The sequence below is a fragment of the Eulemur rufifrons genome, chromosome 29, assembly GCF_041146395.1.
Source record: "Eulemur rufifrons isolate Redbay chromosome 29, OSU_ERuf_1, whole genome shotgun sequence".
NCBI classification, from domain to species: Eukaryota; Metazoa; Chordata; class Mammalia; order Primates; family Lemuridae; genus Eulemur; species Eulemur rufifrons.
Window position 1 is genome coordinate 94,882,884 of NC_091011.1, and position 26,134 is coordinate 94,909,017.

The following is a 26,134-nucleotide window of genomic DNA, read 5'->3' on the forward strand; positions in this document are numbered from 1 at the left end:
CTGGGGACTCCCCAGCAGTCCCCCCACTTCCTAAGTTTCATGGAAGACAATGGGGGAACCGCAGTTCTAGATAATTCTTATCTAGAAGGTGAGAAGAATGGAACAAGGCTAAACTATGGTCAGTGAAAAGCAATAGTCATTCATATCAGTCAGGACAAGGAGAGAGAGCTCCTTTTTGTGGTTTGAATAATGTTCTTGTTTTGTCTGTGTTCAGACATGATTATGGAGCTCTCTTGTCTCTGCCAAAAAAGCCAGGGACTGCTAGGAGCACCAGAAGCACCAGAAGCTAACAAAAAAACCGGAACGGATTCTTCCCTGGAGGCTGCAGAAAGAGCACAGCCTTGCCAACACTTCTGATTTCAGACTTCTACTCTCCAGAACCAGGAAACAATACATTTCTGTTGTTTTAAGCTACCTGGTTTGTGGTACTTTGTTATGGTAACTCTGAGAAACTGATACAGATGTCAATTTTAAAATGTATAGTTTTTCAAGATCATTTTTGGGGGCATGTGAGCCAAACAGTTTGCTTTTAGATCAGAGTTTTTCGAGTGTCTGTGCACTACGAGATTCTGATGCATTTCACTCTCTTGGGGGCTTAGTTATTTCCCGGGATACTTCCAGACCCACAGAACGGGTGTGGGCCCTGTATTCTGCATTTTAAACAAGTTCCCAGGTTCTTCTGCATCTTAATCCACTGCTGAAGTAGGAAGATTTCTGGGCTGCAGACAAAGATGTCCCCACGGGATTTAATCCTTACCTGGGCCGCTCCTTAAATTCCCAAATTCCCTATGCCTCAGCTTCATTTGTCACTTAGGAATAATAATACTTCTTTGTCCTACTTCACATAATTATTGTAAGCAAAAATTGTTAAGCTCTTTCTTAAAGTATAGTAGTTTTTATACTTGTGAAAATGTATTATTGTTTCACCTTTTGAACAAAGACATTTCCAGGGATAGAACTTCCAATACCAGAAGATGGAGGAAAGAAATCTAGCTAATATAAGAGTTAAAGCGTACACACTAGTGGGGAAAACCCTGGCTCCAGTTCAAGCCACAACTCTGACATGTATTCACTGCGCAGCATTTATAAAATTGGGGCTGCGAATAGACTTCTAAGAATCTGTCCAGCTCTGACACTCCACAGGGCTGCAAAATACTCCAAGAGTTGGAGTGGAATAGCATAGTCACATAGATGCCTTTGCTTTGGAGACAGGGCAAGGCAAAGCACCTTATCCATCCAGTTACTTTACATGTTAAAACATTGTTTAGGCCAACCCAGCACCCACTTCTAAACCAGCCCTAAGGAGCCCAGCTCTGGAGCAGGGAGAGCCCCGCCCCCGGCGAGGAGACCCCCCCGCAGTCCCGCCCCTTCCGGCCACGAGGCCCGCGCCTGCGCACTCGGGCCCGCTGCTGGCTAGAGGAATGTACCAACTGCTGGCCGTGCACCTGTGAGCGCCCGGCACACGAAGTATCCCTGCCTCTCCTCTTGCCAACCGCTTGGCGCGCTGCAGCTTCGGCCTGCGGCGCGGGGCGGCGGCGGTGGCGGGTGGCGGGCGCGGGACCGCTGGGCTCCTCACCCGCCGGGGGGCGGGGGAGCGACGGCGGCTGCGGTGCAGAGCTGTGCCCGGCTTCGCGGCTTGGCCAGCACGGTCTCCACGGGCGGCCGGCCCCACCCCTGGAACCTGGCATGAGGTAAGCCGGGGAGGGGGCGTTGCCGTCCCCTCTCCACAGACCTGGCAGCCCAGGTGGCCCCCTCCTAGATCAGCCTCCTTTCCCCAGTTCCCCCGCTCCTAAAACACTCCGCGTGAGCCCAGCATCCTTCGGAACAGCCGGCTGTCATCCGCCATTCCTTGTGTGCCAAGAACTGCTCTGAAATACCTTGACTCATTTAACCCGCACCAGTCCCGTGAGGTGGGTGCTGTCCTTGTCCCCGTCGTATAGACGAGGAAACCGGGGCGTGTGGCAGCACGGTCACAGCCGGTGGGCAGCAGAGCTAGGATGTAAAGCTGCGGAGACTGGCTGTGGGTGGCATGTTCTTACTCCATTGTGAACCCTAACCCTGACCTCCTAGAAAAGAGCAAAGGGTTCTGCTGGTGTATCGTTTTAAACATATCTCATTTTAGGTCACTTTGGTGCAGTGTGAAATTTAATGATGAATGATTATTTGAAACATCTTTCATAGGTTTCCTAAGTAGCCAAATGTGCACGTGGTACAAAACCCACAAATACACAGTGGCTTACTCTACTCTCTTCCTTCCACATGTTCCTGTCTTCCCATCCTCTTCCTCGCCACCTTTCAGTCTTCTCACAGGTGGGGATGGGGCCCAGCAAGAGCTCACAGTCCTCTGCTGGGTGGGGTGGAACAGACACTCCCTCCCCCAGTGCAGGGGGATAGAGGAGGGGGCTGGTGGGCCTAGGCCCAGTGTGGACTGAGGAAGGCCTGGCATAATTATGGAATGTCTGGGGTGCAGTGAGGCAGGCGCAGGACAGAGAGGAGTGGCCCCTTTCCTTCTGGGCATGCATGTGGGGAAAGGATTGGTAAGAGCAGTGAGAAGGAGGCCTCTGATTGATTGAGCCAGTACCTTAGTGCTCAGGTGTCTCCACCCCGGGCTAAGCTGGGTCATCCAGCCAGCAGGAACCAGTAGGCTCTTAGGCGGAAACTCCTCAGCATGAGCCTAAGATGGACAACTCCTTGCAAGACAAAATCTAAGTTCTTCAATGTAATAGACTGTGTTTATCGCTAGGTCAGCCTGAGCGCCCCCACCCAAAAGTCCTCCCTGCCTCATGGCACCATACCCCACTTCCCCTTGCTCTACTATAACGAGCCCATTTCTAAGTTGTCTTCTGTACTGAGCCATGAGTGGCAACCGGGCACAGTGCTTGAGGGCACAGTGCTGGTTCCTAGTAGACGTTTGATGAATTTTTGTTAGTTGATTGAATGGACCAAGAGCTCGCCTGCCACCATACCCATCCTGCTTCCTTCCCGTCTCTGAGGCTAATCCCATCTACCACCTGTGCCCTGGATCCCTTTCCCTGGGAAGCTCCTGTTGTGGATTCCGCCTCTTTCCTGTATTGTTAGCTCCATCCTCTTCCTGTTGCACCTTCTCTCTATTTAGAGACACAGCCAAGCCTTTTCCCTCCCACTCTACTTCCAGCATTCTAAGTTCCTGCTTCTCCCACACTCTTGCTGCACTGCCCACTGAAGTGACTTTTGACCTTGTTGCCCACTCTTCCCTCGAAAGTCTCTTCCCATGCTTTCCATACCCTCACTTCCCTTTGGGTTTTCGTTGTGTCTCCCCTCTGCCCCTGAGTCACCTTTGAGACCTCATCTTCTACCCTCCCCATATTGTTGGCGTTACCTGGCAGCTACCCTCCACTCTCTTCTCCTTTTGGTGTTTTCCCTCAGCTTCTGTGGACACTTGCCTGAGGATTTGTTCCAAAAGAACCTCAAACTCAGCATATCCCAGACTACCTGTGTGAGTAAACAGGCTCACTAGGGGGTCACTCTCTAGCCCTTCCTCCTCTTTTCCATTGGGACTCCAGCATAATCTACCTCCTGCACAGTCCTCCACACTGTCTGTCCCCTCCACCCCTCTGTCACTACCCTGCCCCAGCCCTCCTTACCTCTGACTTCCCAGTGCTGTGCTGGCCTCCCGTATGGCCCTGCTGTATGCCTTCCAGACCACTGTCCACGTGGTCTGCCCATGGCAGGCGTGCCTTAGCTTGGAGCCCTTCGAGTCTCATCTTGCTGTGGTGAGACTCCACCACATTGTGGTCCTCCAGTGTTTGTTGGTCACCTGTGGTGACATGTATCACAAGTAGCTTCTTACTAATAAAGTACTGGAGTTTGTGGATGACTTTCTTTTTAAAATTTACATTTTAGATCCATGTGGATTCAGGGTTGACTGTCAACAATGTCAGCCTAGCTATCATCCTGATGTGCCCCAGTGGAAGAGAACGTGGTGGTGTTTCTGTCGTACCGGTCACTGCGGGAGATCCTGGATCCACCCAGTGGCTCTATCAGGAGTTAAAGATCCAGAAGCAATAGCTTAAGGTAAATAACCCCTTATAAGAAAAACTGTAAGCTCTTCAAAATAACAGACTGTTATTGGTAGCTCAGCCCGAGCCCCACCCCCCTCCGTCTCCCCCCGCCCCTGCCCCGTCTCATAGCACTGTACCCCACTTTCCCTTGCTCTAGTGTGACGAGCCCATTTCCAAGTTGTTGCCTTATCCTGAGCCATGAGTGCCAACCAGGCAGTTACTTGTGTCTTGAGGGTACAAGTGCTAGTTTGTAGTAGATATTTGATGAATTTTTATTAAATGATTGAATGGATCAAGAATATCTGTGGAAGTGTATCATTTCTGATGGGACAGGCTAATTGGGAAACAGAACAGGATTGATGCCCTGGAGTAAACTGGTAGGTCTGCCGATGAGGGTTTGGGGCTGTGACCCAGGCTGCAGTGCTGAGAGACAGGTCTGTCCCTTTTCTGTCCCATTGTCAGGAGGGGGCTGGTTTTATGCCCTATTCTGTGTCCTCATCCGTAGCGACAGAGCTACAAACTGCTTCTAGAGGCCTGGATGTTAACAGTCTGGGTTGCAGTTTCCTTAGTCATGAAACAAGAGCTGAGGCAAGTCCCCTCCAGTTCTCAGTTCTGATCTCCGAGAGTGTCATTTGCACCTTTATCCAGCCCCTCCACAAGTGTCACCTCACTTGGGCCTTCATTTGTTGGATTTATGGTGGCTGACTAAGTTCTTGCAAGGTGGGCTTGAAGCTCTTGCCTCCTGCCCTTTCTGAGACTCTCCTGGCTGGAAGGAGCTCCTCTCTGGCCAGAGTGTCACTTGAGGCAGCCCTGCCATCTCTGCTGATCCTCCCTATCACTCAGTGTCAGAATAGACAAGTTTTCAATCTTTTTTTTTCTCTCGATAGTTTCAGTGCCAGTAAGTCTACTTATTTGTTGTATTTCCCTGGGAAAGGAGAAGGGAATGGAAAAGAGTCAGCATGTATGTTACACAATGACTAGAAAATGGGAAAGGAAGTATTTGGTACAGCAAAGTCAACCATCCAGTAGACTCACCCCGTCACTGAGGTATCTCCTGCAGTTCAGGAATGAGCTGCAGGGATCAGGGAAAGAGCAGACAGGTACAGGCTTTCCTACCCTCCCTCCCTGCCGGTAAATTCAAGATTTCTCACAAAGCTTTGGTTGCTAGCAGTAAACATAGAGATATGTTTGTCTGTCTCCTATTAATCTTATGTCCACTTTGACCTAAGTCTCTTGCACCTGCATGAAAGTTCCTGAGTAACTTGAATATACATTCACTTTCCCCCGCTTGGCCTCCTGACCTTTTTTTCTACATGGAAGGCCTCCAGTTGCTTCTTTCTACTTTAGGATTACAAATTAAGTAGGTTTGATCCATCGAAATACAGTAGTGTCTTAAGTGTTTGGCATGAACCACATTGAGCAATTGGTCTTGACTCAGAAGTTGAGAACAAGGAGGGTTCTTCAGGATTTTTGCATAAGTTATTTAAGACTTGTGGAAGACAACCTAAGAATTAAATGTGTGTCTATGTGGGTGTGTAGGTTTTCTTTTCAGGTGAAGAAGCGAATGGAGAAGAGGAGTGCTAGGATTACAGGTGTGAGCCACTGCGCCCGGCCAGTTTCTCAATTCTTGACTGATTGCCATATTTTTTTCTGAGAGATGTCATTTTCCATCTTCCCATTGCTTCATTTATATCTAGCATCATGTGCATAGAAAAGGCTTACTGTGCTCAGAAATGGCTATGAGTTGTACCCTATGGCTTTATTCACTGTAATTCCCTATTGAGATTTTAGTGGGTATTCAGGACCTTGCATACACCCTGTCCATATGGACAAAGGTATACGTGCCCTTAAGAGGCTTGCTTTCTCAAAAAGTGGCCAGGGTCAAGAGGAGGCATGTACTAGCAGGTGGGATATGTCCTCAGCCACCGAGAGCCTAGGTGGCTGGAGCACTTTCTGAGGCTGCTTGCACTGTAGGAAGAAACCCCAAGGCGGAGTAGCCAGAGAAGAAAGTGCACATATACCCCGCACGCACCAGTCTTGCGTGTGTGCATTGTAGAGTGCCCAGAGAGCCCCTGATTGTTGGAACTGACCAGCTAGCCAATCCTCAAAATGTCATTCTTGCCAGTAGTTTGTTTTCAGACTACTGGAAACCTTGGGGTTTCTTTCTTTCAACAGTGGAAAGAGCCTCAGTCGCTTTCCCAGGCCCCCTGTGGCTCCTTATACATCCCACCTGCCAACACCCTCAGCCCCCTCACCCCCAATCCCTGGCTGCTTTTAAAGGGCAAATCCCTTATTTGGAAGAGAGAAAGGACATGTACAGAGCCCATGCAGTAGAGTGCTGAGTGTTCCTTTAGGACAGTGCAGGACCAGAGGGCTCGGGATCCAGGAAGGAGTGGGCTTGGATTGGGCGGGAGAAGAAAGAAAGGGAGAGGCCGGGAGTGTTGGGGCAAGCCTGTCACTCCCACAAGACTTGTGTCCAGGTGGCCTGAGGGTGGCTGGTCAGTGGGAAAGGTGGCTGCGAAGATGAAGGTAGGAGGAGTAGGGGAGTCCTCGAGGCCATGGGGGTGAAGGGACAGACTGCTTACTGGACTGGCAGCCCTGGAAGCCCATTCCCGTGCCTTTGCTGGGTGACTGATTCCTTATGACTTTTGGGTGTCACCGAAAATGAAGGAAGCAGGAGAAGTTAACCATGTCCTTTCACTCAGAGGTAGCCTGTCAATACTTTGACATATTTCCTCTTTTTACACTGAGATCATACCCTGTGAACTATTTAGTATCTAGTATTTTCATTTTCACAGTATAATAGCATCTTTCAAATAAAGGTTTGTAAAACATCATTTTTAATGGCTTGAGTAGCATGATTTGAATTAAAGTCTGGCCTCCAAATTGCTTAGATCACCTCTCTCCCCACAGCAGCTAGGAGTGGGGAGTGGGGTGGGCAGGGGCATGTTCACAAGGTCCCCAGTGATAGCAGGTGAGGGCTGTGACGGGGCCTCCTTAATGTACCCTGCTCTGAATCAAGTGCATTTGGATAGTGGGGACAAGGCTTGTCCTGGACCCAGCTCTGGGACCCTCGTTCCCAGTATTTCTGATTGGGGGTGGGGGCGGGGGAGGAGTGTGATGCTTCCTACAGTTGCCTTGGGGACAGCATCCTGTTCTGTGCTGCCAGCTCGTGAGCTGTCCGAGCTGTTCTCGGAGAGGAGGCATCGTGCCTTTGCTGTACGGCGTCACTGAACAGGCTCTGCAGCTTCTCACAGAGGGGCAGGCCTGGGATGGAGAGGCGGCCCCAGTTGGGGGAAGAATGTGAGGAGATGGAGGGTGAGAGGAAGAGGATGAAAAAGCTTGATGGTCTCAAGCTGTGGGCCTGGGCTCTAGAGCCCTGGTTCTCAACCGAGGGCAATTTTGTTTCCTCAGGTGACATTTTTGGTTGTTAGGAGTAGGGGAAGAGGAGTGGTTCTGTTGGTGTCTAGTGGCAAGAGGCCAGAGACACAGCTCAACATTCTGCAGTGCACAAAACAGCCCCCACAACGGAGACTTCCCCTGCCTGGATGCCAGGGTTGGGAAGCACTCTTAAAGTGTTGGGGGAGGGGAAGGAACGGGGGAGGGGAAGGGCCCCAGTTCACCTGAGGCTGCTCTGGGTTGAACCAGTGCTCCCCAGACTTAGCTCTGCCCTGCCTCTGCTGGCTCCAGGACACATTTCCCAGGTAGATGAGGCTCTGCAAGGCTTGTCTTCCCTGGAGACCCGAGGCCATCCCTGTCACCAAGTCCTCTTTCCAGATTCACTTCATTTCTACAGGACAAGGGTGACTCCCCTTTTCCACAGCAGAGAGCTGAAGCAGGTGGATGTGTGGGAAGCCATTCTCAGTCATGTCTGCTGGCAGCCTGACGTTAGTTGGGTCTGTACCAGGCGGTGGGCCTCCAGGGATCTCAGGCTACGACGTGGTTGCAATGTACAGACATGAGGGACGATCTGGGAGTGGGAGCAGGGCAGAGGTCATTGGTCCCCAAGAGAATCAGGGTTTTGCACGACTTACCGCCAAGACCCAGGCAGCTTGCATTGCAGTGATGGCAGGACAGGGCCAAGCTGGTGCAGGGCAGTGTGCTGGAGGGCGGCATCTTGTCTGAGTCCAGTGAGGAATCTTACCAGTGTTGGTCCTTGAAAGCCTCACATGTTCTCCCTGCAGCTGCTTGACAGTCTCCTTTGCAGACTCAGCCATTCAAACTCGTAAGTGGTGGTGTGTGCACAGGAGTCCTAACCATGTTCACCACCAAAATAGTGTGTGGGGAGGGGTGCACATGCCTGGAGTGAAGCCCATAGGTACTTCAAGGAGCTGTGTCCCCAAAGCAGGTGATCAGGTGCACCACACGCTCTCCTTGACTCCAGATTCTGGTGCTGTACCACCATTCAAGCTCAGTGCTGCAGAGCTGGATGTCTTCTTGTCCCCAGCCTGTCCTGCCTGCATTCCACATGTTTGAGGAGGGAGGCCCTTGCATGCCATCACCTAGCCAGATCCTCAGCTGTTACAGGCTCTTTTTCCTCCTCCCGATGCCCTCCTGGGGTCTGTATCTCTTGCTCATGTTTTTATAACAAGTTTCTAGTGCCTGGTGCTCCTGCACCCCCACCCTAGGGGCCAAATGCAAAGGTGATCGCTTCACTCCTACTTATAAATCCCAGCAGATCATGTTCACGTTGAGGGAGTCCAATCCGTAGATGCTTCCTGTCCCTTTTGGAAAGAAATGAGATATAAATAAAAAGGGCGCTGGGTAAGGAAATGGGGATCGTGAGGACGAGGATCCCTGCTTCTCAGATGAGGCTAGGGAGCAGCCTCCCCAGCCCCTAGTGGGAGTGCTGTGGATGTCCTTGTTGGGGCATGGGAGGAGCTAAATGGATCAGGTTCTGGGCCTGGTCTCCTTGGAGAGGGGGAAATAAGAAGTGTTGATTATGTAAACTCAGACTTGGGGATCACCAATACCCTGCATCCCCAGATCTGCAATCCCCTTGGCAGGCATCGCCCCTGGGCCTGGATTAGACTCCGGAAGCTGGGCCTGGCCAAAGTCAGCAAGGTTGGGAAGCTGCACTTAGAACCAAGGTCTGTTCTTGTTTTCTTCTCTGCTTAAACCTTGACTCACTCTTCTTTCTCTCTTTCTTTCTTTCTTTCTTTTGTTTTTTGAGACAGACTCTCACTCTGTTGCCTGGGCTAGACTGCCATGGCGTCAGCCTAGCTCACAGCAACCTCAAACTCCTGGGCTCAAGCAGTCCTTCTGCCTCAGCCTATTGAATAGCTGGGACTACAGGCATGTGCCACCATGCCCAGCCAATTTTTTCCATATTTTTTTTAGTTGTCTAGCTAATTTCTTTTTCTATTTTTTTAGTAGAGACAGTGTCTTGCTCTTGCTCTTGCTCAGGGCTGGTCTTGAATTCCTGAGCTCAAATGATCCGCCCGCCTCAGCCTCCCAGAGTGCTAGGATTACAGGCGTGAGCCACCGCGCCCGGGCTAAACCTTGACCCTTCTGTGGGCAGCATTGCCATGGTCTCTCTCCCAGGCTGCCTGTCCCTTGCCAGTCTGCAGCACAGTCTTGTACTAGGGGATGAGCTCACGCTGTCCCACAGCCACTGGTGACTTGACGTGCCCCTTTCTCTCTACTCTGGAGCCAGTTTAGGTGCCACTCTGCCCCTCCCTCCAAGACAGCTTCCTTGACTATCTGGCCTCCCCCAGCTTGCCCTTTTGGGAAGTTATGTCATAGTTACAGCTGTCATCATGCTGTCTTGCACAGAATGATCAATGCTGTGCTGTTGATCTCTGACCAGTTGATGCCAGAGCAAAAGAGCTAGTTTGCCGGCAGAGGCCGGGGGAGGAATGGCATGGGAACTGGCCAGGCCACTTACCTGGCCTTCCCTGTCCCGTCCCTCCTTTAACCTCAGTTTCCTCATCTAGGACTAAAGGCCTTACAGCTCCAACCAGAGGGCACAAGTTGGCCCACATTATTTGGAAACTGTTTTGAATTCATTGCTAATGTTGGAAACAACTGAGATGTTTCTGAGTGAATAAAACACAGTACAGCCTGCTCTCATTTGTGTTTGCCGGTACATGGGCTATCCCAGGGAGGAAACAAATCAGCGATAGATGTTACCTACTGTCTATTCAAAAATAAAGCCGGGCCAGTCCCAGCAACTTGGGAGGCTGAGGAGAGGATCACTTGAGCCCAGGAGTTTGTGACCAACCTGGACAACATAGCAAGACCACATCTCAAAAAGTAATAATAAATAAATTTAACTTTTTAAAAGAGAAACACCTCAAAATTAATAAGAAGGGTGGTTACTGAAAAATAATGGCATTTTACCCTCAGTCGAGATTTGACAAATGAAAAGAACTGGTAACATTGGGCCGGAATCCTGTCCAGCATGGCCCTAACCAGCCAGGGCTAACCTGGACCGCTCCCCTTGGGTTGGGGCCTGCACCCTCTCCCTGTCACTCAGGTGGGCTTTGTGGCCTGTGTCTCAGATCTTGGTCTTCAGGTCTTGTCTGGCCATAGAGATTGTTGGCTCTGGTAGTAAAGGCAGGGTCAGACTTCATGCCATCACCCGCTGCCCAGGACGCAGGAAGTGCTTGGGAGAGGCCCGCCTGCTTGACTGTTTAATTGTCTCTCCTTAGGGACTTGTTGGCCTTGAGCAGGGTATCGGAAACAGGCCTCCCAGCACTGGCCAGAGGAGAGTTGAAGGTGTCTGTTTTGGGAAGAGCAGCTGGCTGACCCCCAGTAGCACCGACATTCCTGTGACAGCACTGCCAGGATCCAGGCCATCTGAACAGACATCTGTCTCATGGAGCCTCTGGGGGAGAAGCCAGGAGAGGCAAGCAGGCTGCGCATCACGCCCCAGCTGCTGAAGTCACGGACGGGCGAGTTCGCCCTGGAGTCCATCCTGCTGCTGAAGCTGCGAGGCTTAGGGCTGGCCGACCTGGGCTGCCTGGGAGAGTGCCTAGGCCTTGAGTGGCTGGACCTGTCGGGCAACGAGCTCACCCAGCTGGGCCCACTGGCCTCCTTGCGCCAGCTGGCTGTGCTCAATGTCTCCAACAATCGGCTGACGGGACTGGAGCCACTGGCAGCCTGTGAGAACCTGCAGAGTCTCAATGCTGCGGGCAACCTGCTGGCCACTCCCAGCCAGCTGCAGTGTCTAGCTGGGCTGCGGTGCCTCGAGCACCTGCGGCTCCGAGACCCTTTGGCCAGGCTAAGCAACCCACTCTGCACCAGCCCTTCCTACTGGGCTGCGGTCCGGGAGCTGCTGCCCGGCCTGAAAGTCATCGACGGTGAGCGTGTGACTGGGCGCGGCAGTGAGCTCTACCAGCTGTGCCGAGACCTGGACAGCTCCTTGCACCCCAGCTCCAGCCCTGGCCCCAGAGCCACTGAGGCCAAGCCCTGGGTGGAGCCAGGGTACTGGGAGTCTTGGCCCACCCGGAGCAGCTCCATCCTGGAGGAGGCCTGCCGGCAGTTCGAGGACACCCTGCAGGAGTGCCGGGACCTGGACCGCCAGGCCAGCGACAGCCTGGCCCAGGCTGAGCAGGCACTTAGGCCCGTGGGCACCACCTCTTCCTTTGTCTTTTGAATGTGTCCTATGGCCCAGGACAGCCTGGCAGGTGGCCTCGCTGCCTGCATCTTCCCTCCTTGCCTTTGAACTTGTCTTCAGTGTTTTCCCACGCTGGTCACTGGCCCTGCACACTGGGCTACTCAATATCCCTGTCCTGAGACCAGCCCCTTCCCCTCCCCCCTCAAGGACATTTCTCCACCCTCCCTCCACATACTGCAAGGACGCACCCCCAAGTGACCTCTAGCAGGTGTAAGGGCCCACAGCTGCGGCCATTCCTGCTGCTCCAGCCTGAGACTTGGTGGAGGTAATTACTTCCTCCGAAGGCTACAGGTGAGAAAGGTGGGATGGGCCAGCCTCCTGTCCCAGCGACCTAGGATAGTATGGGCAGGGCCCAGTGGCCAGAACATTCCTTATCACCCACCTTCCAGATTGGCCTGTCCAGATGACCCATCCTGTGCTGTCCTGGAGCCTTCCCTGCCTGTGCTCACCCAGGCCTGTTCATTAAACAGCTCTGCTTTCGTTGCATCGCTGGTCTCCCTGGTCTCTCTCACAAGGGGCTCTGCCCACCCTGCCCACGGCCGAGGACGGGCGCCACACCCTGCCTTCCCTCCAGCAGATGGCCGCCTCTAGGTTGAGCTGAGGAGGCAGTGCAAGAAGCCAAAAGAACACGGCTGGGAGAGCAGTTTTATTAGCTTGGGATATAATGGGATCCTCTCCCTGGGAGGGTGGGTCTTCTGATGGTTACTGCCTGCAGCGGTCCAGGAAGCAGGATGAAAATTCTAGAGGAAAGGGAAAAACAGATTTGGGTGTGAAGGAAGCTGTTTTGGTCCCAGTCCCAGCTTTCTTCCCAGGCTCCTAATCTGTCCCCTCCCTGCCTCCCACAGCCCAACACCAGCCGACTGGATGTTCCAAGGGCTGTCCCTGTCCAGGGTTTGTGCTCCCTACCCCCGCCTCCCCTGCCCCTGGCCACCTACCCGTCCAGGGCTCAGCCCTGGGGCAGGGCCTTGGAGAAGGCGTACTGTCCAGGGAAGTAGTAGCTGTGGGGGTCCTCGCCGGCCCTCTCCACCCTGCTGCACTGGGCTTCCTGGTGCTCCTCCGGCTCCTGCCAGCACCAGCAGCTGTTCAGGCAATGTCGGGAGGGCAGACAGTGCCCGGGGGAGGGGGGTGGGCAGCAACCACCTCCACATCCCCCAGGGAATGTCTGTACCAGGCACAGTGCCCCTTCTCACCCTCCCGTCCTCCTCTCCCCGCCTCCCGCCCCTCCACCCTCCACCGAGGCTTCTCGACCTCTCCCACAGGCCCATCTTCCACCCACCTTTCCAGCCTCTGCCCGTCCCCTCTGTATCTTTGCCCCTTCTTACCCGCCGAACCTGGGTTTGTATGGGGCAGTGGACCATCCGGCCCAGAACTTTATCCTCAGAGTCCAGTTTGATGCAGGCCAAGCATTTCCGCTTCCTCTGGGGTGGGGAGCATGGGGCGAGGGGAGGAAGGGCACGAGTGAGGCATGGGCACCAACAAGGGTGGGAGCCGGGGCTGCCCGAGATGGGGACCGGCTCCCAGGCAGGCCTCTGGCCCCAGGCGAGGGGTCGTGCACGCCAGATGGTGGCAGGCACAGCCCCCAGGACTTGGAAATCTCAAACGGTCCTACAGTTTTCACACTGAGACTTCAGTGTGTGTGTAAGCAGGGATCCTTCCCAGATGGGGTGGGGGAGGGCAGCACATGTGAACAAGCATGTGTGTAATAATATGTGAGGAGCATGGGTGTGTGCATGTTTGCATGCATGTGCATACATGTGCTCGTGTGAAAGCAAGAATCCTCCACAGATGGGTTCTTCCCACCTGACTTCCACCAGAACCACTCCACTGTTATTTATTTATATTTTCTTGTAAGATTTGATTTGAATGAAAGGGTCCCAGAACAAGAGGTCTGAAGGTCCGTGCTATATGCCAGGGCCCTCCTGTAGCAGAGGGAGGGGACCAGGCCTTCACAGAACCTATGAAGCCCAGGATGGTGCCCACAGTGGGAACCAGAACCCAGGTCACTGCACTCCCAGTCCAGGCATCGCCCCCATAGCAGCGGTTTGCCCCTGGGGGGCTCACCAGAGTGGAGCCCTGCCATGAATCAGCCCACGCAGGGGCCTGGGGTAGGCGCCAGACAAACCCCACACCCTGGGCTTCTTCCACCATGACCTGAAGCCTGAGAGAGCTCACACAGGTGAGCCCTGCCCTGAAGAAGGTAAGTCCTGGGTAACCCAGCCCTGGGTCTCCCTGCCTACCAGGTCCCCAGCCCACTGCCCACCCTCACAACTGTGGGCTCAGGCTGAGCCTTCCCGGGTCTAGGGGGCTCCCCTACACCCAACACGTGACCCCTCACTCACATGGCCCTTTGCTCACCCCATTGGGCTTGACTTTGCACTCAGGTTTCTTCCAGTCCTTCTTCCGGCAGCTTGTCTGCTGGAGCCTAAATTCCAGCCTCACAAATGTCCCAGCTGGGAAGGGCTGTGGATAGACAGGCAGACCACCAGCAGCCAACTGAGCAGGCAAAGCAATTCCTGGCTGTGACCCGCCCCTCCCCCACGGTGAAACAGCACCCGAGGAGGTGGCTGGAGTGGGGCCCAAGCACCCCTCTGTACCCGCTTCCTGGGAATGTGCTGGTCTCCCGCGGCGCAGCCCTCCCCCTTCCCGCGGGGCCAAGCCGCTAACCGTGTCCATGGCGCTGTCCACGCCAGTCTCCTGGAAGGCCCATTGCACGGGCGGGTGCTTGTGGAACTCCTCCAGGGCCACCTGCAGGCCCCGCCGCTGCGTCCCTGTGAGCTCGGCCCCGCCCGCGCCCACAGCGCCCAGCCACAGCGCCAGCGGGATCAGCAGCCGCCGCATGGCTTCAGCTCTGCCACCCCAGCCCTGCAAAGGGGGTGTGTGCGTCCTCAGCTCTCCGTGCCAGCCGGGGACCGCCGCCTCCGCTGCCCTGTCCCTGGGGGGCATGCCCGGCAGAACGCTGGGCAGAGGTGGAGGGACGCGGAAATGCCCCTTTCTCCAGATAGCCCTTGGTGTCCGTCTGGTCGTTTCCACTCCCTCCCACCCTGCCCGCACCGTTACCTGGGGCCAGCAAAGTTTTAGCAAAGTTCCCTGCCAGCGCCCGGGAAGCCCGGCTGCCCACCCCCAGCGCCTCTCGGACCCATTCGCTCTCCCCGCTGGGTCTCCGAGCCCCTCTCCTCCCGTGTCCGGAATCTGCCGGCTCCCGCGGGGTCCCGCCCGCACCGCCCCTCGCCCCCGGCCCACGCGCACAGCGGGGGAGGGGCAGGGCCCGGGGCGCGCAGGAGGGACCCGCTGGAGGCCGAATATTTTTGGGAGGACGTAAACACCCGGGAGGGGCCCCGAGCGGGTGGGAACTGCAGGGCGCTTAACCCTACTCGCGCCAGAGCTGCCCGCGGCCATCAGCCCTACTTCCTTCTCCAGAAATGGGGTCTCGCCCCCGCCCCCCCCTCGGCGAGCCCGCTTCAGGCAAGGTCCCCACTCCCTGCCCTTTTTTCTAGGGCCTGCCCTATCACCCCTCTTCCAGCCCTTGTGATCCGTCCCCTAATCCATGACTGGGGTCACCTGAGGGGGTGACTCCCCCGGAGAACCCTGCCTGTACTGGTGGTCTTGGGACCAGGAAGCCACAGATGTGGAAACTGAGGCCCCCACGGCAATTGCCTTAAAGCCAGGGCTTCGCACATTTCACCCCTAAACTGCTCCCTCCGCCCGCCCACTATCCCCCAGCCCGCTTGTCCCTCCTCACCTCCTTCCCTGCGTCTCGGGGTCGCCCCTAACCGTCCGGCGGCTGAAATCCTGGCCTCGGCTGCCGCCTCTTCCCGCTCTTCCCCGCCCCCCTTTCCTCCCGCCCCCACCTCGGCCCCTCCAGCCAGTCCGCTGCGCCCCACGGCGCTAGGACCGGCCTCCCGGGCGCGGTGCCCTCCCCGCGCCCTCCCATCCCAGCCCACCCACCGTCCCCCACCCCTTCCGCCTCCTGACCCTGACCCCGCCGCGGGGCGGGCGGCTCGCTGGGCTGCGCCGGGCCGCAGAGCCGGACTTGAGGCTGGGCCGCCCTCGGTCCCACCTCCTGCTGGCTGAGGAGCGACGCCTTCAGTTCTCGGGGGCCGCCCGGGGCCCCTTCTCCGCGGGATGTGGGACTGCTGTGCTCCCCGAAGGGCCTCTGTGTCCCCTCCTGCCCAGGTAGGGCTGCCCTTTCTTAGGTCCTTCCCGGGTGACCAGTCCCCAGCGTCCCCGAGACACTCATTTCAGGAAATCCTCAGAAATACAGACACCTTCGAACCAAAGGAGACTTTGAGGAGTCCTTGGTCCTTCTCTCTGCTTCCCGCACCCTAAGGCCGCACTGGAAAGGAAGGTTTCTCCTTTAGGGATGACTCCGGTGTCTGACAACGCTTGTCGCCAGCAGAGACGTCCAGTCTGGATCCTACATGCTGCTTTTCCTGACCTTTTCCTCATGCCCACCCTGATGGGGACAGACTCCAGGTCTCATGCGGGGTGCTGGGAAGCCTCTGGTGGGGCTGGAATGTGTAAGGCAAGCGGAGGAACATAGGGGCCAATATGGGCTCAACTCCGGGTGAGAACAAGCTCGGGGACTGGCACGTCAGTCAACACCGCCACTATTTGTCCGGTTCTAAGCCTATGCTAATCACCTGAAATAGAGGATCTCATTTAACTCCCCAAATCTCTCTCTGAACCTCAGTTCTTTATTTGTAAAATGGGGATCATAAACTCTATTTGAGTTGTTTTGAGGATGAAAGGAGGAAACATGAAGTGACTGGTGCCCGGTGTTAGGCACAAGGTTCCCATCCCCTCCCTACGCACCCTCTGCCAGGACTCTCCACACACAGCCAGAGCTTCCTTTACTGTGTGCTCCGGGGGCACCAGAAAGACCCTGGGCTATTAGCCAGTTACTGGGTCCTGAAATCCCACCACTGGCATTTCATCCCCAGCTGTGAGTTACGCAACTATCATTAAGCGCTAAGAGATGGGGTCTTTGTTTTTTTTGCAAGAGCTTTAAAGGGGGTAGAGAGACCAGATGCACACACAGATGTTTCCCAGCCTGAGGCCCTGAAGGAAACCAAAATATTTCACCCCAAAATATACTTCTTTGACACATTTCAGGATGCCTACTCAGAAGGGCTGGAAATATAAGAATAGCGGAAACGCTGTCTTTTGTGGGGGAGATGCACCTCTGTGATCAGCCAGGCTTCCTCTGAGGCCCCCTCTAATCTGGATCTGGGAAAGATGAGCTGAGAGTCTGACACCTTTAAAGGTCGGAAGGAAACATTTTCGTTTCTATTCTCTCTGAGGGCTGCCACCTGTGAGGTTCATTTACATAACAAGACCACCTTTGCTAGCCAGGCCTCCTCTTCTCCCTCTTCCATAACCTGTTTTGCCACTCTCATTTGCCCCATTCTTTCTTTAACCTCAAGATGGTAATACAGGCTTCTGTACCCATTGCGGGGTTGGGGTAACCACTCAGTGGTTCTCCCCTGTGCCTGTTGTAAAAGAAAATAGAAATCTTAGAACCCCCCTCCCAAATCCTTATGCAAAACCCCACAGATCATTCATTAAGCAGATTTCCCTGCTGGCCCCCCATAAGCAAGGACATGCAGATGGTAACTTCAAGTCTGCAGGCTAGTGTAGCTCCTAAAACTAAAGTCTGTTTGATGCCACGCTAATAATGATTACAAGTTTATCCTCCCTAGTGCAGAACAGAGATGAGACGGAATCAGACATTCTTCCACCTACCCAGGGACGTCTATATAATTGATGCCTCCTTCACTCCCTTTTTCTCTTCTAGCATTTGCTTTATCTCATAAAAATGTACATTTTCCTGGGTCTCACATTTTGTCTCATTATGCCCCTGTCCTGTTTTGTTCCCTTCTGTATGCCCTACTCCCCTTTAAATACTGAAACTTCCAAATTCCCCTTCAGAAAAACAGCCACAGTCTTGCCATCTGTGGTTTGTGTTTTTCTGGGGTGCGTCCTCAACTTTGGCTTAATAAACCTCCATTGATTGAGATCTTTACCTCAGTCACTTATTTTGGGCTGACAATGTTGTCAACTGAAAAATAATGAGGTTCAAAAATTTGGAAAGGAGAGCCTTATTGAATGACTGAATAAATATAAATTACTATAAAATAAAAATGTGTAAAGTGTATGATAATCATTCAAATGCACAACAGTAAACCATGTGGTAGGAAGCGCTCAGCAAGCCCCCATTTCTGTGACTGTTTGAACTGTGTGGCGGTAGGAGGTGCTCCTTACAGTGTTTGCTCTGCAAACATTTACTCCTTGATTTAACCCCCACCGCTACCACTCACTGATTCACCAAAAGTTGGGTAATTATCTTGCTTGTTTTTATTAATCTTTGTTAATATGTTTAAGAAATGTATACATGCATTTCTTAAATGTATTTATAGCTCAGTTATTTCAATGTTTAATATTAAAAGTGTTTTGGATCTTTATTTAGACGTTTCGTGATGTTTTTTGACCAGAAATATGCCATAGGAACTTAACTCTTGTGTATGTCAATTATCCTGTGGTAGAATTGGTTTTGTCTCATGTCACTTCACTTAAAGTTGCAGTTTCCAAGAACCTATCAGCAATATTAAGTGAGGACTCACTGTTATGTTTTTATTTTAGAAAATATATGTTGCACCTATTAATACATCCAAGTTCTTTGTTATACAGTATAGTATGATCTATAGTAGACATTTCATAACTATTTAATAGAAGTGTATCATTTTGCCTCCTTTAAGAACATCTGTTTCAGTATATCTTCCTAAATGTTTTTATTTTTATTTTTGTATTTTTTATTTTTTTTGAGACAGAGTCTCACTCTGTTACCCCGCTAGAGTGCCGTGGTGTCATCATAGCTCACTGCAACCTCAAACTCCTGGGCTCAAGTGATCCTCCTACCTCAGCCTCTTGAGTAGCTGGGACTACAGTCAGGGTACCACCATGCCTGGCTAATTTTTCTATTTTTTGTAGAGATGGGGGTCTTACTCTTGCTCAGGCTGGTCTTGAACTCCTAGCCTCAAGCAACTGCTCCCCCATCAGCCTCCCAGGGTGCTAGGATTACAGTCAGGAGCCACCTCACCTGGCCTAACATTGTCCTCTAATATTTGCCACCCCATTGAGAACACTAGCTTATCTTTTTTAGAAGTGATTTGTCTTTGAAGCAAAAGCACATCAGTTTCAAAACCACACCTGTCCAAGTTAAGTAAATTTGCTAACTCTTGTGTCAATTCATTATAATTAACATAAATTCAAAATGATATTGCATGAATTCAAAAGCAACTCTAAATTTACCAATATCAACAAAGTATTCTTCAAATTTTTCTTGTAATTTTTGTAGCTGATTTACATAATGTTGTCTACTGTAATTAAACTCTCTGCATATTAATTCATGTGGGAAAAATGTGGGAAATAGTAATTATTGATCACTATCATGAAAATAATTTGAAATTTTTATATTTGGCTAGGTCACAAATGAGGTTTCCTTTCCTTGCAGTTCAAATTTAGCTCAGTTATATGTAGTGTGATATCAGTGAGAAAACTTACACTGACATTTTTGGTCTTTAATTATTGAATATTTGTTAAGCATTCAATAAATGGTGTCAGGATATATGGCTAGCCTTGTGGAGGAAAAAATAATAATGTTGGTTCCAGCCTCACTTCTTACCCTATAATAAATTCCAGATGAATTCAATTAAATGTACCAGATGACAACATGAGGATTTTGTTTTCCTAATAACTTCTTACTGGGGAAAAACAACACAAAACCCAACCTCCATAAGAGAAAAGATTGATGAATTTGACTACATGACTATCAAGTGTTTCTCCATGATAAAAAAAAAAAAATCAGGCTGGATGCGGTGGCTCACGGCTGTAATCCCAGCACTCTGGGAGGCTGAGGTGGGAGGATCGCTCAAGGCCAGGAGGAGACCAGCCTGAGCAAGAGTGAGACTCCATTTCTACAAAAAATAGAAAAATTAGCTGGGTGTGGTGGTGGCTCATGCCTGTAGTCCCAACTACTCTACTCGGGAGGCTGAGGCAGGAGGATCACTTGAGCCCAGGAGTTTGAGATTGCAGTGAGCTATGATGATGCCACTGCACTCCAGTCCTGTAACCGTGGAGATAGATAGAGCGAGACCCTGTCTCCAAAAAAAAAAAAAAAGCCATCCTGTAAATACAGGATTTCTTTTTCTTTTTTAAAAGTTCCATTCTGCTCTGTATTTCACTGTGTGGCCGTGGTTTTGGTCTGTCACGTTGGAGGCATTCCTCAAATGCCTGACTGAATAAAGCTTCATAGGTAGGTGGGGCCTTGCCAACCAACTGGTGGGCTGTGATGGAGTGAGTAGTAATGCTGACTTTCTTTGAATGATCCCAAACATCAGTATTATCTATATGTCTTATGTCCTTTCTTTGGGCCTGTACAGTTTTTCCAAGAAAGTGTTCCCTGAGCTTTTGCCACAGCCAGGCTGTTTGTGTCCTGGGTGCCAAGTGGGGCAGGAGGCAGGAGCCGTTGACTTTACCTCCCATGTTCACCCAGGCCCTCTGCCCTCCCCTGGTTCCCTCTCGACAGAGTAAACTCTGGTCTCCTGCAGTGGTGGAGGGGCGTGTCATCCGATGTCCCCAGCTTCACTTCTGTGTCTCCTGCACCTGGTGCTCTGGTCCAGGGCTTTGCAGGGCTCAGAGGATTGAATCCTCTTGCTCCTTAGAGACACCCCTGCCCCGCCCCATTGCAGGACCGCTGCTCTGCTCAGCCCTTACACTGTTCCCGCCCCACCAGCTTTCTCCTTGTGACTGTGTACATTGTTATTCCTTTACTGTCATTTTAAGAGTTTTGGGAGGGAGTAGGGATAAACATATGTGTGTAACCTGCTATGTTTAACCAGAGTCTATGAGTTACTTAAAAAAACAAATTGCTACATTGAAATATATATATATATATATGTATGAATTTGGGGGGACACATTTAGCTCTTAACTATCCCTTTCAAATTCATATGTTTAAGCTCTGCTATGGTCCGTGTCCCCCCAGATTCACATGTTGGAAGTTTAATCCCTAATGCAACTGTGTTGGGAGGTGGGGCCTAATGGGAAGGGTTCAGGCCATGAGGACTCCGCTCTCCTGAATGGATTAATGCCACTATATAAAGGGCTTGTGGGAGTGGGTTTGCCCTCTTCTGCCAGGTGGGGACACAGCAAGAAGGTCCTCCCCACATGCCAGTGCCTTGATCTTGGACTCCCCAGCCTCCAGAACTGTGAGAAAGTAAGTTCCTGTTCTTTATAAATTACCTAGTCTTAGGTATTTTGTTATAGCAGCACAAATGGATCCAGACAGGCGCTAACCCACAGGACCTCAGAATACGACTATATTTGGAGATAGGGGCTTTAAAGGGGTAATTAAGGTTAAATCAGATCATCGGGGTGGGCCTAATCCAATACGACTGGTGTCCTTGTAAGAAGAGGAGATTAGGACACGGACACACACAGAGGGAAGACACAGGGAGAAGACAGCCATCTGCAGCCAAGGAGAGAGGACTCAGAAGGAGCCAGCCCTGCCGACAGACACCCTGATCGTGGACTTCTACCTCCAGAACTGTGAGAAAATAAATTTCTAACGTACTTTGTTATGGCAGCCTGACCAAACTCTCTCTCTCTCACACACACACACAGACATAGAGAAAATCCTTTCCTGAGACTAGGTGCCATGAATTCAACCTGATCATTTGCAAAGTCAAATGTTTGTGTGACACAACAATCAGAGGTGTTTTGTGAGCAGAGAAACAAGATCAGGATGGCTAACACTGAACTGAAAAAAATAAAAATTATTTTGTTGAGAATAATCATCAGGATCCTGTCATTTATCCAAAAAAGCCAATCAGGATGCCATTTTTAATGTTTGAATGTGGCAGGAAATGAAATTTATGTTTGAGTACGTGGATGTACCATGACATTAACATAATACAACATAAACAGTAACATTTTAAAACTCACATAATTGCTCTTTCAAGGAAAATCAACATTGTAATAAAAGGAAATTGTACCTTTATAATAAATATAATTACATAATAAATGTCAGTTTCATGAGTAAAAAATATTTTTCTAAATCAAAGTGGTCAGAATGCAGGTACCAAGCTTAAAGTCAAACAGATCCTATTAGGAGCCCATTTCATCCAAGGATCTACCACTAGATGGAGACGCTGAGCACAAACTGTGTTCATTGCTCCTTAAATTTAGCTAGTTGTATAGCTTTTCAAACAGCAGGGCTGTGGGATGATTTTTCTTATGTACTTAACATTATCACTTGATTTGTGGCTTAACCCTAAGAATTTCTCCTAACTCCATTCTGACCAAAAAATCATGCCAGTTTGTTGTATATGTTTTGTGTACCATACACATATTTGTTAGAACTCTAAACAAGCACAGGGCCCAGATAATGAGTGGTATTGCAGCCAGTGGAAGGCACTTAGGGTGGGTTAGATGCTGTGAAATTCAGTGCTTTTCAAGTGCTCTTTTAAAATTAATTTTTAGTACATTATTAAATATACTATATAATATATTGTATAGTATATTTATATAAAATTTAGTATATTAAAATTTAATTTTTTAGGACATTAGTTGTTGAGTATAGTCATTTAATAGAATGTTACTATGTAGGAAACATGTCCTATTGTTGTAATTTCTAATAACATCCAAAAAAATAAGGTTTCTTAAATCCTGTTGAGGATATTTATGAAGGAAAACTAGTTATGAGGACATCTGAGATTTCCCTGGCCAAGTCTGAAAGCACCAAGTTCAACTGTGACCCAGATTTGGTCTTGGAAGCCGATCAGAGAGTACAAGTCGAAGCCAGGTTTACACTCTGATTCCTGCAAGTTACCCAAGTGGTTTCATGTGAAAGGCGTCTGGCCAGGAATGAGCTACGGTTCGAGGTGTATTCTAGCTATTTGGTGAATGTGTGCAGGTGGTGGTCACAAACAGCAGCAGCACAGGCCGCCCACAGGAAACAAAACACTTGACAGTACACCTGCTTCTGCTACATCGCAAAGACTTAGCAGAGATTCTGTTTGGAATTTCTGTGTGTTTCCAAATTAAGCTTGGTTTTTAGTAGGTAGTAAACCAAGAGCTGGCCCTAAATCCATCTTCTGAATTAAGCTGAAGATAGACCCAGATCCCAGTTTGGTGTAGAGACATGGTAGTGTAATAATAGATGAGATTTGACCTTGAAAGAGTAACAAAGTAGATTTCTAATTAAAGTGAAGCCCGTTCTCTTTTGACTGAGGCACCAAGAGGATTTGTCACAGATTTTTCCTGGCCATGTATGGTCCTAAGACCAAATCACCAAGAGGTGTGGTGGTAAACATGGTCACCAGGGGCAGAACACCCTCCTTCCACCAGCTGGTTACTCTGGCCAGGTGAGGTTCCCCTCGCAGGTAGAGGTTCCCTAAAGGTTCTTGCATTCCAGTTATCCTAACGAGAATAATGTTCCAGATAAAAGAGTATGTTTAAGGCTCTGCTACCTACAGTCAGAGTCCTGTAAGGAAGCCAGTTATAGACCTGTCTTCCAAGTTCCTGTTGTTGGCTATGCTTATATACTAAAACTTACATCTTTCTCTAAGAAAAGGTATTTCCTCTCACTGCAAGTTCTACCAGACTCTCATCACCTGCTTAACAAGCAGTAGCCAAAGGGAAACAGCTTGAAGTTTATTGCTAAAAATTGGCTCACTATGCTGCAAAGGCAATTCAGTGTGGGCTGATCGAATGAGCTTAACGGTGGGATGGGGCTTACATTTACTCATTCACTTGGTCCACAGCAGTTACTGAGTACTCTGTGGGCCGGACTTCTTTCCCGGGGCCGGCTATGCTGGGGTGAAAAAGGCAGGCCAAATCCTTGCCTTTGCATGGCTTCTATTGCGGTGCGGGAACAAGACAAAAACCATCTAAATGAATAACTATGCCACTAATTTCAGGGAGGTGATAAGTGCTATGAAGATTAATAAAGCTCAGGAACGGCTAGAAGGTGATGGGGTAGGAACAGTGTGGTAGGCTGAACAAAAGCCCCCAAACATAACCAGGTCCTAATCCCTTGAACCCATGAATGTCATCTTACATGGCAAAAGGAGCTTTGTCGATGTGATTGGGCTAAAAATTTTGAGTTCGGAAGATTATGTCGGGGAAATGTAATTAAAACCAAAATCTCCTGCTAACCCAGAAAACCTCTCCACAGAGGTAGGAGAGAAAGAAAACAGTTTTACTATTGAACACACATTAAACCAGAACGAGATGCACATCACAGGAAATCTGCTAAGAGATTGCAAAGACAAAAAGAAACTTTATCCTTTTATATAGGCAAGCATATGCACCCAATTGCACATATAAAGATAAATGACTAGTCCTCAGTAAGAGGACTGGACAGTGCCATTTGTCACACATATACACCATCCTAAATTCACCTGGAAATTGGGGTTGCCACCTATGTTTGGCAATTGCCTTTATCTGAGCCCAGGTGAGACAGACTGGCGGTCAGGTGGCAGCAGGCCTGGTGAGCGTGGGAAGCGGGCCTCACGGCTGACGGGCGCCCATACGAACCAGTTTCCTCTGCAGGAAATCTGAGACATCTGCCTCGGATCCTTTTTACCAGTTGTATTCTTTCTCTTTTAGCAGACTCCGGGAACTAGATATGCAACAGAAAATTGTCCTGCCCCTCAGGGTTTTGAGGATTGACATTTGATCTCAGCCTAGGGTTTCTCTTACAGCATTTGTCCTTGTCATGCATTATCCATGTTTTCATGCACTTAAAGATATTTTTAGAACTGCAGAAGTAGAGCACTTTGATCTTTTCCTGAAGAATTTCCATGTGACCTAGATGCTAAATCTTGGAAAGTTAGGGGGCCTTCCTCAGTGTGTGCCTAGGCTGCTGTAGGAGTTTTTCCTCCACCCCCGTAGGTTCGCAGTTGGAACCCTGTTTCAAAAGGCAGATGAACAAGAGAAAAACCAACAGAAGTTTATTAATGTGTGTATTTCTCATGTACATGAGAGACACCCAGGGAAAGAGTAGTTGTCAAAGAGGTGGCTTTAATTCCAGCTTATATAGCAGATTCAACAAAGAATAGTGAATTTTTAGAGAAGTGACAAGACAGAGGAAAAGAAGTCTCTAGGGGTGGGACCGTGTGGACAGGGAAATAACTGGCAGCTAAAGGCAAGTTAGGAAATCTTGTTCCTGTGGATTCCTCCGGTACTATCTCCAGACCCATAAGGGTCTAAAGTTGTCTTCAGTGGTTAACCTTTGCTCCCCCTGGTAGAGAGGGGAAGTGGGGTACCTTTTATCTTTGTAACGCTCGCTATGCCCTACTTTTAGGTAGATAAAGGGCAGAGAGCTTTCTTGCATTTACTTCTTCATTGCCTTCGGCTCAACAGTCCTTCCTATTTGGGGCAGCCTACTCTGGCCTTCCCTGCTGCTTTCTCTCAGTGCCCTCCAGCCGCAACGGCGCAAAGGCTGGAGGGGGCACAGCATGTCCCTGTGATTACTGCCAGTGCGAGGCACACCCAGCGGATTTGTCCTTCATCAAGGTCAGTGCGGATGTGCTCTCTGCCTCCTCCACAAACCGTCTGCAGCCACCTGGAAAGAGCTACACGAGGGTCTTGCAAACTGCCTTAGGGATGCTGTCTGAAGCCGGAGGAAACAGTAATAGTTAAAGTAAGTTCCGTTTTTCTCTCTTCCCATTTGATCCCTGGTCTCTTCCAGCTTTTCACCAGTCATCCATTCAGAAATTATAAGTGAGCATTTGGTTTTATTTTGTATTAAGCACCAAACCAAGAGATAGTTCCATGGTTTAATGAGAGGTAAAGGTCCTCTCAACATCCTTTCGCATGTGGAAACACTGCATGGACCATTTCTGCCTGGTTCGCACGGGGGCTTGGCAGCTGGCACAGTGGCAGACGGTGGGCACTGATGGAATATTTGCTGGATGTATGGGTCTTGTGGGGGGAGTGGGACCGTGTATCTGCAAGAGGGAGGGCGCAGCTTCCCTCTTGCAGATACTAGGCTGTTTCTAAACACTTGGGTGTCTTCACAGAGGATTTCTGGAGATGTCGTTCCCTCATCCCCTAAAATGCTCACCTACTTTGCCATCTAATGCAACCGTGGGAACCAGGCACTGCTGGAGGGGAAGATGGATCCTCTTGGGGGGCCCTGTGCAGCCCTATCTTTCTCCAACTAGCATGTCAAAAGCTGAGACAATTTCCACTGGGCCAGGCCATTTGACCATTTGGCTTGTTGGTCTCTAAAGCATTTTGAAGGTCGGAGTCCAGATACCAAGGCTTTAAATTTCCAGCTGGCACAAAGGCTCAGGAATCACCCCACGACTCTTTTGCTCCTCGTTTTCTTCCTGCAGAGCTAAGGCACAGTCATACTTAGCTTCCTTTGGCTGCGCCCAAAGGGGAAGTTACAACATGTGGCCAACTCC

General features: G+C 50.5%; 2 protein-coding genes across 6 annotated transcripts; one reads left to right on the forward strand and one right to left on the reverse strand.

Annotated features, from left to right (window-relative positions):
• Positions 1-1,436: 1,436 nt before the first annotated feature.
• Positions 1,437-12,141, forward strand: LRRC61 (leucine rich repeat containing 61). 3 transcript variants are annotated; one of them, XM_069461621.1, is made up of 4 exons: positions 1,437-1,691; positions 3,883-4,053; positions 9,047-9,130; positions 10,694-12,141. In XM_069461621.1, exon 4 carries the CDS (start codon positions 10,861-10,863, stop codon positions 11,638-11,640), a length of 780 nt encoding a protein of 259 aa, XP_069317722.1. In that variant the 5' UTR covers positions 1,437-1,691; positions 3,883-4,053; positions 9,047-9,130; positions 10,694-10,860; the 3' UTR covers positions 11,641-12,141. The 3 variants fall into 3 exon arrangements, with proteins under 3 accessions (XP_069317722.1, XP_069317720.1, XP_069317723.1); XM_069461619.1 differs by lacking the exon at positions 9,047-9,130; XM_069461622.1 differs by lacking the exons at positions 1,437-1,691; positions 3,883-4,053; positions 9,047-9,130 and adding an exon at positions 10,092-10,295.
• A 151-nt stretch (positions 12,142-12,292) lies between these two features.
• Positions 12,293-15,479, reverse strand: RARRES2 (retinoic acid receptor responder 2). 3 transcript variants are annotated; one of them, XM_069461429.1, is made up of 6 exons: positions 15,401-15,479; positions 14,326-14,523; positions 14,017-14,121; positions 12,984-13,079; positions 12,597-12,724; positions 12,293-12,401 (listed from the first exon to the last, which is right to left on the reverse strand). In XM_069461429.1, exons 2-5 carry the CDS (start codon positions 14,497-14,499, stop codon positions 12,608-12,610), a joined length of 492 nt encoding a protein of 163 aa, XP_069317530.1. In that variant the 5' UTR covers positions 14,500-14,523; positions 15,401-15,479; the 3' UTR covers positions 12,293-12,401; positions 12,597-12,607. The 3 variants fall into 3 exon arrangements, with proteins under 3 accessions (XP_069317530.1, XP_069317529.1, XP_069317528.1); XM_069461428.1 differs by lacking the exon at positions 15,401-15,479 and adding an exon at positions 14,719-14,823 and having other exon boundaries at positions 12,993-13,079; XM_069461427.1 differs by lacking the exon at positions 15,401-15,479 and adding an exon at positions 14,719-14,802.
• Positions 15,480-26,134: the final 10,655 nt, after the last annotated feature.